The sequence below is a fragment of the Rhinichthys klamathensis genome, unplaced genomic scaffold, assembly GCF_029890125.1.
Source record: "Rhinichthys klamathensis goyatoka isolate OS25496 unplaced genomic scaffold, OSU_Roscu_1.1 h1tg000181l_1, whole genome shotgun sequence".
Taxonomy (NCBI): Eukaryota; Metazoa; Chordata; class Actinopteri; order Cypriniformes; family Leuciscidae; genus Rhinichthys; species Rhinichthys klamathensis.
The window spans coordinates 467,434-487,830 of NW_026606709.1; the positions used below are offsets into that span (position 1 = coordinate 467,434).

Genomic DNA, 20,397 nt, shown 5'->3' on the forward strand with positions numbered 1-20,397 from the left:
TGTCTCTAAAACTTTTCCAGAACTATTCATCAGATCTCTTGTGACCTTTAAAAATATTTTTTACATAAGTATTCTTAATCATAAGACTTAAAGGAGTCTTCCTGTATCTGAATGTCTGTCATTTTTTTCTTTGTGACAGGCTTGAGTCCAGGAGACTCTGGCATTGTTCTGAAATGTCAAGTGTGTGGCTACTCTGCTGACACACCTGCCCTACTTCAGCAGCATGTCCACACACACCTGGAAGTGAGGGTTCCAGCTGAGAGGAGCCCCACTCCTCGCCAGAGCAGTCCTCCTTCCTCTGAGCTCCCAGACCTGCAAGACAGAGAGCTTGTTGCCTGCGTGCCCCGACCCGACTCTTCGAGTCCAGGAGCCAATGGTAGCTCGGCCTCTCAAGGCTGCAGTCCCCTCAACCAACTCATCATCAAAGAGGAGCCATGTTCAGACTATGAAACCGATGCAAAGGAAGAAGAACAGGTGGGCAGTCCTCAAGTAAATGCTGTGGAGGCAAGCTCATCTCAGTCTAATTCCCCTAAGAGCCCCACCGTGGTGGCGGTTAAGACAGAGCCGGCCAGTCCCACCCCAGGTTCCAGTCCCGCGCACTCTGGAACAGGGGGTTCAGTTCTATCTGGAGGGGCGTTGTTCTTACCACAGTACATGTTTAATTCTGAGGCTGCCATAATGCCACAAGCGTCTGAGATATTGGCAAAGATGTCTGAAATGGTTCACAGTAGGCTTAAACAGGGACAAGGACCTGCAGCCGGACAGCAGACCTTCTATCCACCAGGCTCTCCTGCCAGCGTTCAAAAGGGAGCCACTTGCTTTGAATGTGACATCACCTTCAACAACATCAACAACTTTTACGTCCACAAGAGGCTTTACTGCTCCAGCAGGCATCAGCAAGGAGAGGCAGCAGGTTTGACGAAGGAAGGGGCGGTCACTGCAGCTGCTCCTCCTGCTGCCCACGCTGCTTCACCCCAGGCCAGACCGGTCAGTCGTGCGGCTTCGGCCTCTCCTAGCTACCCCGACCCTGCAACAGGAGGCACAGCCTCTGAGCCCAAGTTAGTGGAGGTGAAAAGTGAGGATTCAGGGATGAAAGATCTCACCTGCTCGTCGTCCTCGGAGGGAGAGGGACCTGGGGGTGGGCAGGCCAGCGAGGGTAGCCAAAGTCCTAGTGGCTCCGCTGAAGACGCAGACGACGATCCCACTCGCACCTTCTGCCAGGCCTGCAACATTCGCTTCAGTCGTCATGATAACTACATTGTCCACAAGCGATTCTACTGCGCCTCAAGACATGATCCCTCCAACCAGCGGCCCCATTCTGGCAAGACCGCCTTCCTTCCCCAACCTATCCGCACACGCAAGCGCAAGAAGATGTACGAGATCCACATGGCTCAAACCGAGGCTTTGGCTAATGCCACTGCTTTGCCGGCAGCAACAAGTCTGGGGGTGAAACAAGAGGGCCCTTCCATTCCTCCGTTGCCCCAAATGTCCACACCAACACAAAGCTCAAGTCCTGAGGGCGATGGACCCATCGACTTAAGCAAAAGACCCAGACTAAGAGAAAGCCAAAGTGGGGGCAGCATTCCCGCTCTCCCCCTTACTGACTACCACAAGTGCACCGCCTGCAGCATTAGCTTCAACAGCATTGAGAACTACCTGGCCCACAAGACCTACTACTGCCGGGCAACTACCCTGCAACCGCAAACTATGGAGCAGCTTAACCGGCTAAAGAGACCCGCTTCCACCTCACCGAAGAACCGAGCAGTGGACCTGCACTCTGATGCCAAAGGGCTTCAGACAGGTAAAACTGCAGTGGTTCCGCATCCATCCACCTTGCTTGGCTCTGAATCCACCCCTCAACATGTGCAGGGAGCAAAGACCCCAAGCACCTCCCCAGTGATGTGTCCCTACTGCCCTCCCAACAAACTGCTGACCTGTGATCTGATGGAGCATTTTAAAACAACTCATGGTCTGGTGCTCACACTACAGCAACATCTCGAGGCGCAGTCCGCGGGAGTCAGTCCCAGTTCTAGCCTAAGCCCTAGGGAAGGAGCTCCTCTCACCCCTCCTAAACCAAGCCCTCGGCCCCATAAGGACAGTGTGAATGGCCGGAGCATCAAGTTGGAAGCAACCTCTCCTTCCTTACCTGTACTTAATGGAAGTCCAGTAGAACCCCAGTCTGTGGGGTCTGGTTCTCCAAAAGGCGTACCCCCTGCCCTCTCCCCTACAGGAGTAACTGTATCACCTGTGCCTGAAGCGCTAAGAGAGGTTGGGCAGCTAGGCCACACCCCATTGCCCACACTCCTCCCTGAAAAGGCGGTCCTTGCTATAAACCACGCCCACACAACTCCGGCCATGCCTAAAACACCCCTCCTCTCACCCATGCAGAATGGGAACACACGCTACTGCCGGCTGTGTAACATCAAATTCAGCAGCCTCTCCACTTTCATTGCACACAAAAAATACTACTGTTCCTCTCACAGTGCCGAACATGTCAAGTGAGCCCTCTACCTAGTCAATTCTGCCATTCCTCTAATGCATAGAAGTGCCAATCACGGCACTGCCCGACCTGATCTGGACAGAGCATGATAGCGGGACTGTTACTAGCCAGATACAGAGGTCTTCATGCCGACCATGCTATCTGGAGTTGTTACTATGGTAACTTATTACATGTTATGGGTCAAGTTTTTATCACACTAAGAGATGAGACTACCTGCACACAGAATGTGCCCCACTGACCTATTCCCACATTCCTGCAGATTTCTCATTTCACTTCTAAGTTTAGAAATCTGCTGATGGAAAGTAACCCTTTAATTAGCTTTTGAAAATGGTGTTTTAATCACTCCTATGTTTTTATGTTCCTTCTAATCAATGATGGCATTGTATATTTGTAAAAGATTGTTTGTCTGAGCCATTTTTGTTTTTTTGTTCTAAATTGCTGATTTGAGGTAAATTCTGACCCCTAGTGGAGGTCTCTATAGAAACCAGTCGGCAGATTTTTGTCAATACACTGACTCAAAAATTTTTTTGTAAAAAACTGAGTAACCCAGTTGAAATGTCACCTGGTTACCAGTTCAGATGAAAGAAAAAATGTGAAGAAACTATTTATCATTTGATTCCTAATGCATTTCATGTGAGTTAAATACTACCTAGTTTCTTTTTAAAGAAATACTTTTTTGTTTTCATACTGTCAAAAGGAACCATTTCAATCTTCAGTGTGGTGTATTTTCTTGGTTCTTGAATATGTCATATTTGACTTTTTTTTGCATTGATCAATGGGACTTGAGAAGTAATTCTGTAAGTGTTGGTCTAGCACGGGAGAAGACAGCACAAACTATTCCGTCTCAGTATTTGGTCTTGGCTCCCAGACAGACGTTTTCCATCAGATGGATGTGCATTTCGGATCTAAGGACTGCCGTAGGGTTTTAGGGTTTGGATTTCAAACAGTGTAAGATGTTTGTTCTGTCTCTAGTCACCAGCTCACCTTGTCTTTGTCCCTAACAAAAAACCTTCACTGCTTCAAATCCAAAACCCTTTTGACCTGCTGAAAAGTGCCATCTGTAATCTGACAAACTGTCATAGACATGCAAAGAAAGACATGTTTGTTTGGTCTTTTTTTCTTTTTCTTTTTTTTTACCTTGAAATGAAGTATAGCATAGAAGATTCATATCAATGTCTTGCACACTGTTGAATAATGTTGAAGGCCACTGAAAGCAAGAGAATTGGAAACTGACTCATTGCTCGTGTTGCTTCTTTCTTAAACTGGCAATGCTGCGTCACTCTTGTCCTTCTCTCGTTTGCTCTGTTTCTCTCATTCTCAATGATGACTCAGTGACGTTTTATGCTCCTCTGACTACATGTGCGTGTATGTTGAAAAGAACAGCGTCATGCAATCTATTCTCCTGTGCAGGCTACCTTGGCAAAGCCTTAACAAAGACTCTTGTCACTATGTCTGAAACAACGGGTCACTTATGTCCACAATGCTCGTCACTCTCCCCCACTAAGTGGACTTTGTGTATGTTACAAGTGGTGTTTTCCCATTTCCTGTGTTACAAAAAAAACAACCTCAGTCATCTCTGCGGTAAGAACAGGAACACGCAAAACTGTGTGCAAATGAGAAAAGTTTCAATTTCTCTCTGCTGTTGTGGTTTGAAACGGTGCTGCAACCGTCATCAACACATACAGGGGCGTTTACAATTCCATTGTTTTATCATTTAGCGATGGTCACAAGTCCAAAAGACCAGTGCTGAAAACCGTTGACCTTTCCAGATCCCTTTTCTATTGCACTGTGTTGTACAAAAATGCTGAATGTTTTAGTTATAGAAGCTTTTTTGTATGTATTTATGTTTTTACAGCACTTTTTCTTGTCCAAACCTATCCCCGAAGGACTTACTCGTGAATTTAGAACATTTTAACACAAGTGAAAGGTAATTAAAATACTTTGTGAATAATTAAAAATGTTGATGGAAAAATAATGAATGTCAACCTTTTTCTTTCTTTTTTTCTTTTTTCTTTTTTTTTCTTCTTTTTTTTCTTTTTTCATTTCAACTACAAAAAGTTCCACTACACACTTGTCCAAACTATGCATGGGAAATAAAGAGTCCAGAAGGACATTCAAAGTGCAGGAGAACTTGTCGTACTCTTCTCTCTCCAAGTGGTTTGTAGACTGTGATGCAACACACATTCTGCATTTTGGGAACTTTGCATAGCAATTTTTTATGACGAGACTTGTTTATTTTTCCCTTTGGCTTAACCGTTTGACACACAATGTTTATATTGGAGGCACATTTTACTTTTATGTGTGTGAGAACAATAATCAAAGGGATAGTTCTTTTTGAAAATTTTAATTATTCCATTCCTCATGTCATTCAAGCACTGTATGTTTTTCTTTGTTTAGTGAAACACTAAAGAAAATATTTATTTAGAAGAACATCCAGACTGCTTTTTTCCCATACAACTAAAGTGGTGTTTTCTACTGTCGAGCTCCACAAAAGCAGATAAAAGCCCCATTCCAAGTCTTCTAAAACTATACTTTAATGTGTAAACTTTAGACAATTTTTTTTTGTCATTTTCACCCGGTTTTACAGACAAGGCTTAAGCCTAGTCCCAGACTAAAATGCATGTTTGAGCTGTTTTAACTGAAAGCAACTTGCACTGACAAACCTTAAAATATGCCATTGTTTGTCTGAAGATGCACACCAGTAATATATTTTTATAAAAGCTACTTAAATGTTCTAATTGTACCAAGGCATTATGGCTTCATCTAAGCCCCATCTGTGAAACCAGGCCATTAACTGACTATCTTGCCTTTTGCTGTGCTTTTTTTGTTTGTTTGTTTTTTTAAGAATTTGGCAGTAGAAACATCTCCATCCACTTTCGTTGCATGGAAAAGAAAAATCATGATCATTTAAAAAAAATCAGTTTGGGTAAAATGTTGAAATTAGTGCTTTTTTATACTCAAAAGAATGCTTGAACATCTTTGAGGTAACTTTCTAATAGTCTTTGTTCTTGCTAACATTCTTCTGTTCTACACTAGCCTACAAACAAGTTCACATCAATGGTTATATTCACAGACTGAGGGTTGTTGTACAAGGTAAACCCCCCCCCCCCCCCCCCCCCCCCCACACACTTTTTGATTATTGTGGTGGTTTTGTCAAGCCTTCTTGAATTATAAAAGTATTGCTCACACGGCCATTCCAGAAGCAACATGCTTTTAGAGCACACGCGTTAAAACCAAGCTGTAATTACCTGAATAAAGTGAAGCTTTCTTGCCTTGAGTATCAAGGCTATTCCGCCCTACTCTTTAAAAAGACTTTTGGATGCCTGTACCTGTGGATTAATCTTCATTGTGACTTCCATTACCCACTCTTTAACCAAAGAGAGCGAGAGAGAGACTATCTGTCCTTTTGACATCTCATATCATTTCAAGGCTCTGCTTTTATTTTGTCATCAATTGAGCCTTTCAATATCACTTGATGGTGAAGCTGTGTGGAGAAAGAAAGACATGTTTCACAAACTGAGTCACGTCAAAATGAGGTTTAGGGAATGAACGGTTTCTTTAACTTGTGTCCTGAGGGAGCCAAGCACAATTTTACCTTTCGGTTTTCATGGTCATAATGAATGATATTTAATGAAAAGGTTTTGTTGAATAGTATTGAATAGGTAAATTACATTTGGTGTTTTAATGGACATAATACATCACAAATTGTAGCGTTGGGTTCATAAATTTTCCATTTCTGCATACACAGTTCCTGTAGGAATTGAGTTATTTAGTATTATTTAGCATTTTCCTGACTTGCAGTAGCATGGAGGTCATAAGACAAGAACTCTACAACAAAGGAGTTAACAATAGGATTTGAACTGGAGCCGTCCTTGACTCCTCATTCATGGTGTAAAACTCTTCTCTCCATTTTTATAAATGTACAGTTAGCCTTTATTGTTTATAATCCAAAGGTAGTATAATCTTAATCACACATTCTTAAAGGGTTAAAATGTTCCTTTTTCACCTACTCAAGTCAAGGCCATTGTTTACTAATTCCATTTCATGAAGTGATGCATGTATGAGCATGCAACCTTATATAAAATATACTGACTTGATTCATCTGTAGTCAAGCATGTCCAATAAAACAGAATAAATAAATGAGGTTAGAGAATAATGAGTCAGAGGTCTCCTCTTTAGGGACAATTACTAAGAACCTGACATGTTTTTCCTTGTAGCAGTGCTTTTAAATCTCATTTAACATTCAGTTTACGTATTCACCATTTATCGTAGGTCTGGCCATATAGATCTCCTTTGGAAAGGAGACAAAGAGTGAAAATAGTCTGTCTGTGCAAAATACACCAATCAATAAAAAAAAAAAATGAAAACAAAGTTACACCTGTGGTGCAAGAATGCAATTTAGCACAGCATGTAACAGACAGTGATGATTCTAATCAAGTGGCTCATGTAATCAAGTGCATGTTTATGAAGGTCAGATTATCTTTAGGTGGTCATAATTCATGCTTTTGAACTAGCACTAGCAGTGCTTTTTTGGGTAATTTTCTTTTTCTTTTGAGTTGTTTGAATGCTGTAAAATGGCACAGCCTTTAGTGTGACAGCTGGCAATGCAGATAAAGTCAATGAATGCAATTTCAGATGCTGTGTAGTCTCGAGTCGGTTTTGAATTTTCTGAATGGCTTTTCAATCATGTGTCGTGATGTTGCTGTACCTGAAGTACCCCAAAGCAGATAGCTGTCCACTTTGGCATCCCCAATACACATCAAGTGACAGATCTTTTTCTGCAACCTCCCCTGGCCTTGGCTGAGCTCATCTCTGAATATGCTTTGGCACCACTTTATTTCATCAGTGTTTTTTTCATTTTCATAATCTAGGGCTGACAGGAATAGTGGAGATGAACAATCATATCTATGCACATGGAAATGCTCTTCAAATGTTGTTTCAGCATGTTTAACAATAAAAACCACAAAAGATCATAATCCAGCCTTTCTTGCACTTCTTACATTTTATACTCATTCTCTAATCCTTCTGGGCAGGAAGTTTAGTGATAGGGTCAGTGACCTTTGTTTATTTTCAGTAAACAACTTTACCATGCCCAAGAGGCCATTCCCCTGGTGGGGTGGGCCCTCACACCGATAGGGCATTGCAGACCCAAGGAGACATAGGCCAGCGATATTGCATCAACTATCTTGGCGGGTTCATCCTTCTAGCCCCCCTCAGGATCTTGACTTTTAAGGTGGGCCGTGATCACAACCACATATACTTGGAACAGGGATGGGGTGCGTCGCGCATCCAGCAATTCTTGTAAAAATGCCAGGATCGACTAAACGTCAGATAGACTACTTAAGGGCATAGAGATGCCTAGTAGATAGCGCTCTGGCCTCTGAAATAATGTGTTCATGAAACTGGAGAAGGCACAAAGGCTCCCGTCAAGAGGCTATAGATGGAGGCTCTACAACTTGGGTTGAGGGTGCCAAATTGTCCCTCCTCAATGGGATTGACCAAGGGGCTGCTGACAGCAGCTGGACCATCTCGGGGAACCAATGTTGGTTCTGCCAGGGTCTTGCCCCACTAGAAAGACCAAGCGTCTGTCCTCCCTGATTCGTCTGATGACCTGAGGAAGCAGAGCTACCAGGGGGAAGGCATACAAGTGTGAGCTGGGACACTCGTGGAATTGTGCATACTTCTCTCTTGAGAAGAATATTGGGCAGTGAGAGGTCTTTTTATCAGCAAAGAGGTTGACCTCCGCTTGCCCGAATACACTCTAGATCATCTGAACCATCTAGGGGTGGGATCTTCATTCCCCTGGAGATACTCTGTTCCAGGACAGCATTTCCGCCCCTTGGTTCAATCCGCCCGGCACTTGCACCACCTTTACCGAATGGTTGTGCAACTCACTTGTGCACTCTTCAAGCTGTTCAAGAAACAGGGGTTTCCCCAAAACGTTAGCAACTAACGCAATGCGAGTGAATCGTATCGAAAGGGAACCACATTTATCAGCAGCGTGACAGTTGGAGCTTTGCGTTGTCAGCAACAAGCTTTCCATCTACTTGTATGTCTAGCATGACATCGTAGTCATTTGTTACTTTATATTGTACACGTTGAGTGTACTGAAGTAACCTATTTAAACAGCCCGTTCTCATCCCAAGGCGTCATCTAACTGACGCTTTTGACCATGCATCATCATTGCGACGCACATGGTACCCCTTAAGCGTCAATATGAGACGCGCCTCCTAGTGGTCTAACCCTAACCCTACCCCAGACCTAAACCTACCCATAACGGAAGCGTCATCTAACTGACGCTTAAGGGTGCCATGTGCGTCGGATTTAGACCCATGGTCAAAAGCGTCAGTTAGATGACGCCCGAGGATGAGCGTCTCATATTGACGCTTAAAGGGTACCATGTGCGTCGGCATGTTGACGCATGGTCAAAAGTGTCAGTTAGATGACGCCTTGGGATGAGAATGTGTTGATTTAAAACACGCATGACTTAAACGGTATGCCAAATTATACTATTAGAGAATCATTTTAAAAATCAATATAATATTTAATTAAATGGGGCTGGTTAATTAATAGCACCTAGAATTATTTTATGTTGAGTGTAAACAAAGTCCTTAGGATCTTTGTTGTAAATTGATGAGCCTAAGCGAGATCATTTGTGTGTCCCAGATAAATATCCAGTGCAATGCCCTGATTGCAAAACAAAAAATGAAACAATATTGTAAATGTTAGCTATTTTGTAAAGATATATTTCAAAAGTGTAGCTTTAATGTAGAACTAGTTTGAATTATGTGGAGCTTCTATTTTAAATTATGGTATGTGTGTGCAGAAATGTGGGTGGTTTTATTTGTAACAATGAATCATCGGAGATGTAGAACTCTGAAAAGTTTGTTATTCATTGCTGAGATGACTATTTGTTATTATGAGAAGATAGAGAGATAGCACTAAAGAGGCTAATATGGTTTTAAGATACACTCACACACACCACACTAAAGTGTCAAGACAATCAGCTCCTTAGCAACCAATTGTCAGCATTTCTAATGAGCTGTTCTTTATCAGAGTCACATAGCTGACGATCCTTTCTTATGAATGCTTTCAAGCAGCATTCCCACAACGTTCAAAGAGCTGTTATAACGACATGCCCCGGTTCTGAACGTTATGGATGAATATGTTACACTACAAAAGTGCTATCAACTCCTCAGGTGTCTGACCACTCGAAATTGATAAACTAATGATCAGAGCATCACACCAGGAGTGATCTGAATGTACTGTCTAGTTCTGACCTCTCTCCTTGTTATCTCATCTTTCTTCTGTTCTAGATGTATTCTCTGCAGGCAGGCATTAAAGTCCATGTCTATCAGTGATGCAGAGGTATGCTTTATTAAGATGAGAGACTGCACGGTCTGCAGGAGAGGTGAGTAGGCCTTTCTTTCAAACATCTTACAATGTTGGCTTTAATGATGGGCTCTTCAGTAGCCAGTAGCCTATCCTGACCAGATGATTCATCTCTTAGAAAAATATACAACCAATCATGTGTAGGCCCCCTGAAGTGCACGATTTGAAAGGCCAAACCTTGGTCTCACAGCAATTGACAAAGTGAAAAAGAAGAGGTAAAATCAGGTGCATTTATACAAGAAATGTTGTGTTCAAACAGATGCTGGCAAGGTCAAGGTGTCTGACCGCCGTCTGGGGCGTTTGTGAGTCATTATTTCCTCACAGCATCCCTCATTAGTCCAACACACACTTCTAAGAACACCTCTGACTCTCACATTCAGCCAGAGATCTTTTATTGTTACACTATTATCGCTCCAGTCCTTTATCGGCATGTGGTAATGTCTCTACGTACTGTACTGGAGATGTGTGCTAAGTTAACAGCTCAAGTTTAAATTTAAGTTGTTGCCTCCCTTTTACCATTAGAAAAACTAACTTACACTCTAAACAATGCTGGGTTGTTTCAACCCAAATTTGGGTCAAATATGGACAAACCCAAATGTTGGGTTAAAAATGTAATTTAAAATTTTAACCCAACTTCAACTTTCACTTTCAACTGTACATTTTTTAATTACATTTGGGTTTGTCCATATTTGACCCAAATTTGGGTTGAAACAACCCAGTATTTTTTAGAGTGTATGATTTGTGGTCTCCTCTTTGGAAGTTTCTTGACAATGTATGTTGAATGTCCTTATCTCAATCGCCCTTCACTATACCCTTGGATATGTTGCCGTGAGATACCTGTACCACTGTTGTGTTATTGTAAAACTATAAAAATAAATTGAAAAAAAAAGTTTAAGTACAACTTATATTTACAATTATGCATTTAGCAGATGCTTTTGTCCAAAGCGACTTGCGATTTTTTGCGACTTGCGAAGTACTGAGAAAAGAAACCATGTGGACAAAATACTTTTTTTAAAACATCATGCTTTCACTCTAATGTAGCTCCTTAAATGCTTTACACATTTGTCTTGCTCTCACTTTCTGTTCAAACCTTACTGTTATACTTCCCCAATATTATATATTATATATCTTCTAAGCACCTTTTTGACATCACATTTTAAGGAGTGATATTATTGTTCAAACTATTTTTGGTCACTGGTTTCTCTTACAGTTTTTTCTCAGTAATTTCTGTTATAGGAAAAAATCTGTGAGCATTTTTTTTGCAGAAAACATATTGTTCTTGGCACAAAGTACAAGAATGTGGCACAAGGGTGGTGCAATTATATTTGCTAGTTGGATGTCATCGGGCATTTATCCAGTGACTTTCAACCCTGTAACATTCAATCTCAAAATATTAGGAAAAAAGGGCTTTCACAAAACTTGTTTTGAAAGAGAAATGTCATGGGTAAACTCCACTTGGCTGTTTTTTTAGGATTAGCAGAATAATTGAAAAATATCCATCCATCCTGTCACAAACTGCTCCGAGACAAAGAAGGTTGAGGATCCAAATGCAGTATTTATTGAACAGGGTAATCCAAAGTACAGGCAACAAGGTCAAACACAGGCAGGCAGTCCATACAAACAAACACAACAAGGCAGGGAACACGGGCAAAAGAGAAATCCACAGAACAGGCAAGAAATCCAAAACCAAGAGAAATGAAACCAGGGAGAATGCTCGGAATTGCAGTGTAACACTAAACAAGACTTTGCAGATAATGAATGAGAAAACAAGGCTTATGGGGTGAGCTAAACGAGATAATGAGACACATGTGAATGTGATACTGGATGAAGAGTCCGGGCAGTGAATTATGGGAGATGTAGTTTGTGAGGGAACGACAATAGTCTGATGTGGAGTGCCCTCTGGTAGCTTTCAAGGGTACTCCAGCTGGTGACCGTTACATAGCCCCCCCTCAAATGAGCGGCTTCCAGATTAGCAGGATTCCAGGGCGGAGCAGGCGACCAGGGCTGATCCGACGGTTCAGGGGGCCAGGGCGGATCCGACACTTCAGGGGGCCAGGGCTGATCCGACGGTTCAGGGGGCCAGGGCGGATCCGACACTTCAGGGGGCCAGGGCGGATCCGACGCTTCAGGGGGCCAGAGCGGATCCGACGGTTCAGGGCGCCAGGGCGGATCCGACGCTTCAGGGGGCCAGAGCGGATCCGACGGTTCAGGGCGCCAGGGCGGATCCAACACTTCAGGGGGCCAGGGCGGATTTGACACTTCAGGGGCAGACGTGGCAATCTTGTCTGAAGACACCGGCATAGACACAGGTGTAGAGGCGGCCATCTTGTCCGAAGACACAGGCGTAGAGTCGCCCATCTTGTCCGAAGACACAGGCGTAGAGGCTGCCATCTTGTCCGAAGACACAGGCGTGGCGGCGGCCATCTTGTCCAAAGACACAGGTGTGGTGGCGGCCATCTTGTCCAAAGACACAGGCGTGGCGGCTGCCATCTTGTCCGAAGACACAGGCGTGGTGGCGGCCATCACAGGATGAGACTCTGGAATGGCGGCCATGACGGGATGAGACTCTGGAATGGCGGCCATGACGGGATGAGACTCTGGAAGAGTGGTGGCCATCTTGGGATGAGACTTTGGAACGGTGGCAGCCATCTTGGCTGAGGGGTCACGGGATGGAGTTGATGTGTGTGCTGCCCACACACGCAAAATAGCCGTGGCGATGATGATCAGCGCTGTATCATCCGCGGCTGACTCAGGCAAGGTGGCCTCGACGTGAAGACGCTCAGGCTCGGCAGGAATGACGTGAAGACGCTCAGGCTCGGCAGGCATCTTCACTGGACATGGTGGTGAACTTGGTGGGCCAAGCTCTGCGGCCACCGGAGCTTGGTGCATACTTCCCCCTCCCAAAAAATGTCTAAGGGAAACGTCCTCCTCAAACTCCCCGACAGTGAAGGAGGAACTAGTCAAATGAAGGGCATAATCTGGAACTCGCTCAGTGATCCTCGAGGACCATCACGGATTAAAGTGGATTTTAACGGGTTGTTGAGTCCATAACAAAAGAAGTCAATGAGAGCATAGTCTGGGAGGTTAGTAAAATTGGCAATACCTAGGAAGTCCTAAATGTGGTCCTCGAGCGAGCGAGTTCCTTGACGAAGGTGGACGAGATGTATCGCTGGATCCATAGTGGCGAAGTCTTCTGTCACGAACTGCTCCAAGACAAAGAAGGTTGAGGATCCAAATGCAGTATTTATTGAACAGGGTAATCCAAAGACGTAATCCAAAGTACAGGCAAGGTCAAACACAGGCAGGCAGTCCTTAAAAACAAACACAACAAGGCAGGGAACACGGGCAAAAGAGTAATCCACGGAACAGGCAATAAATCCAAAACCAAGAGACATGAAACCCTCGGAATTGCAGTGTAACACTAAACAAGACTTCGCAGATAATGAATGAGAAAACAAGGCTTAGGGTGAGCTAAACAAGATAATGAGACACATGTGAATGTGATAATGGATGAAGAGTCCGGGAAGTGAGTTATGGGAGATGTAGTTTGTGAGGGAATGACAATTTTTGATGTGTTTAAACTGGTTCAGACGGCCTTATAATCTGGCTTATTTGGTGTTTAGCTGGGCAGCCAGCTTCTCTACCAGCATGACCAACAGGTAAAGTGCCAAAAACGCCTCAAAACCAGCTAGCTAAACCAGCCAAGATCACCAAACTAAATTTTTTTTTTTCAGCAGGGCCTACTACAGACCTTAGTTTATTTTATAAAAGATCTCCAATAAGGTTCAAAATCTGCTGAGCCTGCAGGAGGTAATTGGCTATGATTGTTTTTTCTACTGATGATTTTTACTAGCTTTACCCATAGACTCTCTACTTCATCCTCCAGATGTGGGATTTTACAGCATATCAGTTGGTTAGACAGACACACACAAACTAGAGCAGACAGACACAAGTAGCTCTGTGACTGGAGATGTTATGTTGCGCTCACTCAGTCTTGCTCTTAAATTAACACAGTCTCATCCCAAGAAGTCATATAACTGACGTCTTGGGACGTCTTTTGACCATACGTCAATATCCGCCTTTTTACCCTTAAACGTCGGTTTATGACGATCCTGGGACGTCATACAACTGACGCTTTACCTTTAACGTCAGTTAGGTGACGGGGTAGGTTTAGGGGTAGGTTTAGGTCTGGGGTAGAGTTAGGATCCGATAACGTCATCTAACCGACGTTTAAGGGTACCCTAAAAAGGCGGATATTGACGTATGGTCAAAAGACGTCCCAAGACGTCAGTTATATGACGTCTTGGGATGAGACTGCGCTGCTTAAATGGACATTAACTGATCATGAGTGGTGGTAAGTGCTACAAAATCCTAAGATTGCCTTTTGGTGAGTGCTTGGGACTGTGTATTGCTGATTAGAGTAATGTGTTTTTACATTATGTGTTTGAAATGTAAACTAGAGTTAGACCTGTATCAGACAACCCACTAGACACAAATCTGCCTTCTGCCATTTGAAGAAGAGTCCTTGTTGGTCCAGAGATTTATACTGAGCAGGTTTGAATCTCAAATGATGGAGCAATAAGAGACACAGGGTTGCTATATTTGTCAGATCACAGAGTCCTGATCTCCCCTCTGAAAGGATGAGTGGGTGCCAATCATAAATATGGCTTAACCTTGCCCTCAGAGTTCATGGTTATACGACTAATAAGGATAAACAGACTGTGTAAAAATCTTGTTACACTTGTTACACTGTTAGTACTTCCCTTTTCTGCTTAAAATTCACAGCTCTTTCAAACTTTAAGCCCCGGTTTCAATGACAAGGCTTAAGCCAAGTCCTAAACTAAAATGCATGCTTGAGCTGTTTTGCTCTTACATATCTTAAAATATGTTAATGTAATTGTTTTGTCTTAAAATGCACACCACCAGTAATGTTTTTTTTTTTTTAAGGCACATTTATAAAAGCTACTTAAATGTCCTTATTGAACTACGGTCTGATCCTGGCTTAATCTAAGCCCTGTCTATGAAAGGCCTAAGATTTTTTACATGTATTGATTTAGCATATGCTTTTATATAAAGCGATAAATGAGAAAAAACACAAGCTAAAATTTTCTAATTTGCTCTATAATTCTCAAATTGTATCTTCTTATCTTCTATCAGGCTTATCTATCAAATAGTAGGCCTATGTCAATGGTTTTCAAACTTTTTTCATGCCACTAAATATGCTGATCACCTTTCAAATGATCTTTGAGAGACTTCAAATATAAAAGGCTGTTATGGATAAAAAAAAACAAATGATCTTTGAGAGATTTCAAATATAAAAGGCTGTTATGGATAAAAAAAAACAATTTATACTGTTTCTATTAAGTATTTAGAAAATATTTTTTATTTATTTATTTATGTTTTCCTTGGATTATTTGATTACTAAACAGAGAGGCTTTTGGTGGTAAATGATACAGGGTTCTGCACTGCTAATTTGCAATATAATGTATGCAGATCTGCCGTGCATGTTCCTTCCAAAACCTATGACGGATGGCTGGATGATTTTTGAAAGGTTAACTAATTATTCACAGTTCTTATTCTTTTCATTCATGAATATCATTAGTGATTAATTATTGCACATAAATTGTCATGGCAGCCGCTCCAGTGAGAACTAGTAGAGTGACAGATGTCTGTAAAGGCTGGGAAAACGGTATTTCATTGCATTTTCTAAAAAATATTGTTAATCAAATTTTTGCTTAAATGTGTTTATGATGTTGTGGAAGGAAGGAAAACACGTTTAAAGCAATTACAGTAGTGTTGGTTGTTAAATGTCTCCATGGAAACGTGGGAAAATGAGGGAAGAGATAGAAAAAACTTTAAACTGTTATAATGGCCTGAGCCAAATTGAGTTGAGAGCTACAGTAGATGCTTTACTTTGAACTGCTTGATTGGAAAATTATCAGCCATAAGCAAGGCCCGTTGAGTTCCCTGGGCTCTTAAGACCTCGGGGTCTTCACGTTACATGAGAGCGTCTTTCAGCGAGGAAGTCTCTTCTTCAGGGTCAAATGTGAACTCATAGGCTGGAGAGACTGTGTTGCCACTTAAATACTTCTGGCTGTGATTGAAAATGAATGATACAATTAACTCAAATGAACAATGCTTTATATTACATCTGCTGATGATGCTTTATTCAGTAGAAGGATAAATATGATTGTAGTCTTTGAATTCTTTTTCAGTCTTCACTTAGAAATGCACATTTTGATGCTGTATCATCACAACCTATCTAGATCTGTCTATCCATCCATCCATCAATCCATCCATGCATCTTTGTTCAGTCTTCACTTAGAAATGTAAATTTCTACAAAAAAAAAAATCTTCACTGAAAAAAAGTTTAAAATGTACTTCATTTATCCTTTGAAAAAATTTGTATGCACAGATTTTTAAAGTAAATTTCTTATATGGAAGTATGTAAAATCTGCTTAACTAATTAACAAACAAAATAAGTAACTTTTAAATTTTAACTTGGCCAGTTAAAGTTTGTTGAGTAATTTCTACTTAATTGAATTTTACTTTGCAATTTACTGGTTAATTTTTCTCAAACAATACACTGAATTAAGCCATGCTTTTAAAGTGTGTGCTTTACTTAGAAAAACGAAGTAAATAATACAGTAGATATCGTGTAGTTGACAACAGATACATAATAGAAGTAACATGCCCACCTGAACACAGAGATCTCAATACTTGGTACACAATAGGCTACACAATAACGGTAACATTCGTTGGATCATTTTTGAGTATGAATGTGTCATTTTGAGGCGAAAATTAACTCCAGATGTCACAAAACAGCAAGTAACTAAATCTAACAACAAAAGCAATGATAAAACAGCTGGAAACTATAGTGAAAAATTATACTGCAACACCAGTCTCACAAAGTTGAGTGGGTCTATCTACCTTTGTTTCTTTTTGTTACAATATAAAAGTATTACTGAATGGTAAAAAAATAAATAAACAAATGTAGGTTATAGGTAAAAGTGCCTGCTAAATGATTTTTTTTTTTGTGTGTTAATGTTAAAACTGTGAAGCATAATAAGATATTCCAAGCTATGTGAATAAATGAACAGATGCCCATCTTAGATGGGAGGACTTTCAAAAAGTGCTTTAGCCATATGAGTTTCATATGACAACGTGAATTCAGCTCTCATGTACGTTCTCAGACAGCGGTGACTCAATCTGTGATAATCATGGCTTGTCTCATAATTGTGTGTACAGTGGTATAAACCCTCACTCCTACACAGTGTTTTCATTAACCAGTACCTGTTTTAATCCCCTCAATACTGAAATTGATGAAATCATCAGTGTTTTGATGTCAGCAAGTTGCCCTTTTCTCACACAGAAACTGCAGAACCAGTCGGAACCTCCCTCTCTCTTTCCTATGTGGTTGCCATGGCAGTGAGTCATACCAACACTAAAAAAAAAAAAAAACGGCCAAATTCTGACAGTAACATAGCTAGTGTTTTCCATTAAAACAGTAATGTATTGTGGAAAACAATGCATTTTGGGCAATATTGTGCACAAAAAGCAACTGCTGTAAATTACAGCACATTTTCAACGCTAATATACTGTATTTATGGATTGCGGTTTTGTACTGTAGTACGCAATGCATTGTGGACTAGTGCATTTGAAGTAATAGCACTGAATGGGTGTTTCACAGTAGGAGTTTGAGTCAGGGACGGCTTGGCTTCGTGTAAATGGCCCCTGAAACTGACTGCAGTGAGGAGCGGGTTCTTTTTAGGGGCGCTTGAACGACACCGTAAAAAATGAAAACCTTTTTATGCATTTTAGCTGTTCATTTACACAACAGCTGCGCTTTGGGGGCCTGAAAACACAAACTTTTGAAATCATTGTTTATTAGGCTGAAGGCTTTCAGACTGTGTATTTCTTGGTGGAACTCAGCCTGATGGTTTTGGCCATCTAGTGCTCGTTGGTGGGAGAAAAATAAGTGATTTTTTTAAATACTGAAGATTACTGATTTTATACTTTTTTATACTTGTCATTAAGCTCACTGGTGCTTTCAAACGTGTTGCATAGTAGCTGTAATCACCTATTTTATGATTCAGGCATGAAGTAGGCTACCTAAAACAAAGTCTTTTCAAGATTGCCAAATGGCCATTGCCCTTTTTGGACATCAAAACACTATAAAACTCTCATCAACTTGCTGACTCGATTTTGGCCGCTTTATTCTGGATCTAAATTATGTGCACCAGTTGAAAAATGCTGAATGCAGTGTGAATTTGACATAAATCACTATAAATTGTACCACGAGGGCCCTTATAGTCTGAAATTGGTTTAAAGGTGGAGGATGAGAGTAGATGTGTGAAGATTGATTGAGGGGAGATGAGTCAGCCATGAACCACAAATCTGAGAATCATCAGCACTTCAAGTGTAGATTTAGCTGATGGTAAACTACATTGGCCTTCAAGAATGATGACGCCCTAAAACCATGTGCTTTCACTTCTAGACGAGTGAGCAATTCAACAGGAATCCTGAGAACTCAGTTTTGAATTAAAAGAAATTCTTGGCTAAAGAGATGACAGATGCTTCCTCTCTCTTTCTTGCACACTTTCTTTCATTTTCCCCCTCCTCTCTATCTCTCTCTCTCTCGCCCCCTCCAAGTTATATTTGTTCAGAGACCCGAGGTCACACGCAGAAGCTGAATGCTGGCAGGAATGATTTCACCATGCTGTTGCTTGGCTCTGTTTGTATGACAGAGAACAGATCAGTTGTAGTAGCTGTGGGGGGAAAAAAACAAGGATACACGATATAAAATAAAGAGTTTATAATTATTTGTAATTGTACAGCAATACTGCTAAATACTGTACATAATCACTACATTGTTCATACTTTTTTATATAATATTTTTTTATTATACAGTTATACATTTTATTATACAACAGTTCCACACTTTGAATCTGCACAGAATCCTGTCTGTTCATCTTTCTGTAGGCTACATTGGTAGCCAGTAGGTGGCGGCAAATGACTGTCTTTATGAGTGAGTCATTGAATCATTCATTTAACCGATTCCTTCAAAAACACTGAGTAGTTGTTTCAATTTGAAGGTTGCGCCATCGGGGATATCCCGTTTCAGAAAAGTAGCCATTATGAAATTGTTTTTCCTTGTGAGGTGTGAATTATTGTAATTTCTGTCTTCTATTGGAATGAAATGGTTACTTTTCTAAAATGAGACAACCTCAATGATGTCTGCAGCCGACAAATGCGACCTCTAGGATGCATCTTTCGTAACGAGACACAGAATCTCATGAACGATACAAGTAAGTCTTTATGAGCGAGTCACTGAGTTATTCACTCAAATGATTTATATTCAAAAGTTTAGTCAGTAAGCTTATTTTCACATTTACGAAATCACATCACATCTACAAAAGTGTAACAGGGACAATTTAAAGCATCATTTAAAGCAACATTATGTACAGTGTAATATAAAAATAAAATAGTGTGTATGTATGCATCATGTATATATATATTAAAATAATTAATGGAAATTTGTATAAAATAATACTGTATGTATATTAATATCGCCATATATTAAGTAAAATAATAAGTTTTTATTTTAAAATACAGAATTTATTACTCACTGACAACCCAGGAGTTCAGATAATACATTTTATCAGTGGCTGTGAATTTCACTAAAAAAGACTTGTATCATAATTAATGTTTTTCTGTCTAATTCTGCAGCCTTACAGTTGCGATATATTGAGTCACAATCATGTCCAGTATCTCGCCAGCATGTTACGTGGGGCGTTAGGAATGACATCTCTGCAGTCTGTCGGTGGAATATCTAATTAACAACATAAAGGAGAAGAGAAAAAGGAGGCCATGACAACCAGGCTCTTACAGATAAAAACTCATTTTCATTAGGCACAGAGTGACATGCAATCTGGGAACGGCCTCGTGTGAAAAGTTCACTGATAGTCGCTTCGTTTCATCCCTGTTTCCATCTCTGGAATTTCTCCATCAGTTTTCTGCACATTTGCAGCTCATCAACGCTCCCTCGTGAGACATTATTAAAGACGATTTGAGAATATCACACAGGTTATTATCTGGCTTGTAATTACGGAAGCCCGCTCCTCAAAGGCTCAAAAGATTCGCCTCAACATTCTCCTGATTTCCCTTGATAAAAAATAATTTTGACTAAATAATGTCTGTGCATTTTGTGTATACTTCCTTTTATTGAAATGACTTGTCTCTCTGTGGACCTGCTTGTGTCCATCAGCTGGCCATTGCCTGCTTCTCTTTCGCTTTTGTATTCTTGATAGTTGTCATCTGGACGTGTGTCAGGTTTTGTTATCATATTTTGAAATTATATTTTCCATCCATTTCCCCAGTGACTCAGCATGTGGTAACGGCTCAATGGCCCAGCAGGCAGCTGCCACTGACTGGCCATTTTGTCTGTCACACTTCACTACCTTGGCGACCACTATCTGAACTCTAAAGGTCACTATAAGTTTATG

General features: G+C 41.1%; 1 protein-coding gene across 1 annotated transcript in view; it reads left to right on the forward strand.

The window, feature by feature from the left end:
• zfpm1 (zinc finger protein, FOG family member 1) overlaps window positions 1–4,624 on the forward strand; it is a 90,860-nt gene extending 86,236 nt beyond the window's left edge. The window contains exon 9 of the mRNA XM_056261140.1: window positions 140–4,624. Within this exon, the coding sequence (XP_056117115.1) occupies window positions 140–2,502 (2,363 nt within the window). The 3' untranslated portion in view covers window positions 2,503–4,624. The remainder of the gene's footprint in view (window positions 1–139) is intronic.
• The last annotated feature ends 15,773 nt before the right edge of the window (window positions 4,625–20,397 follow it).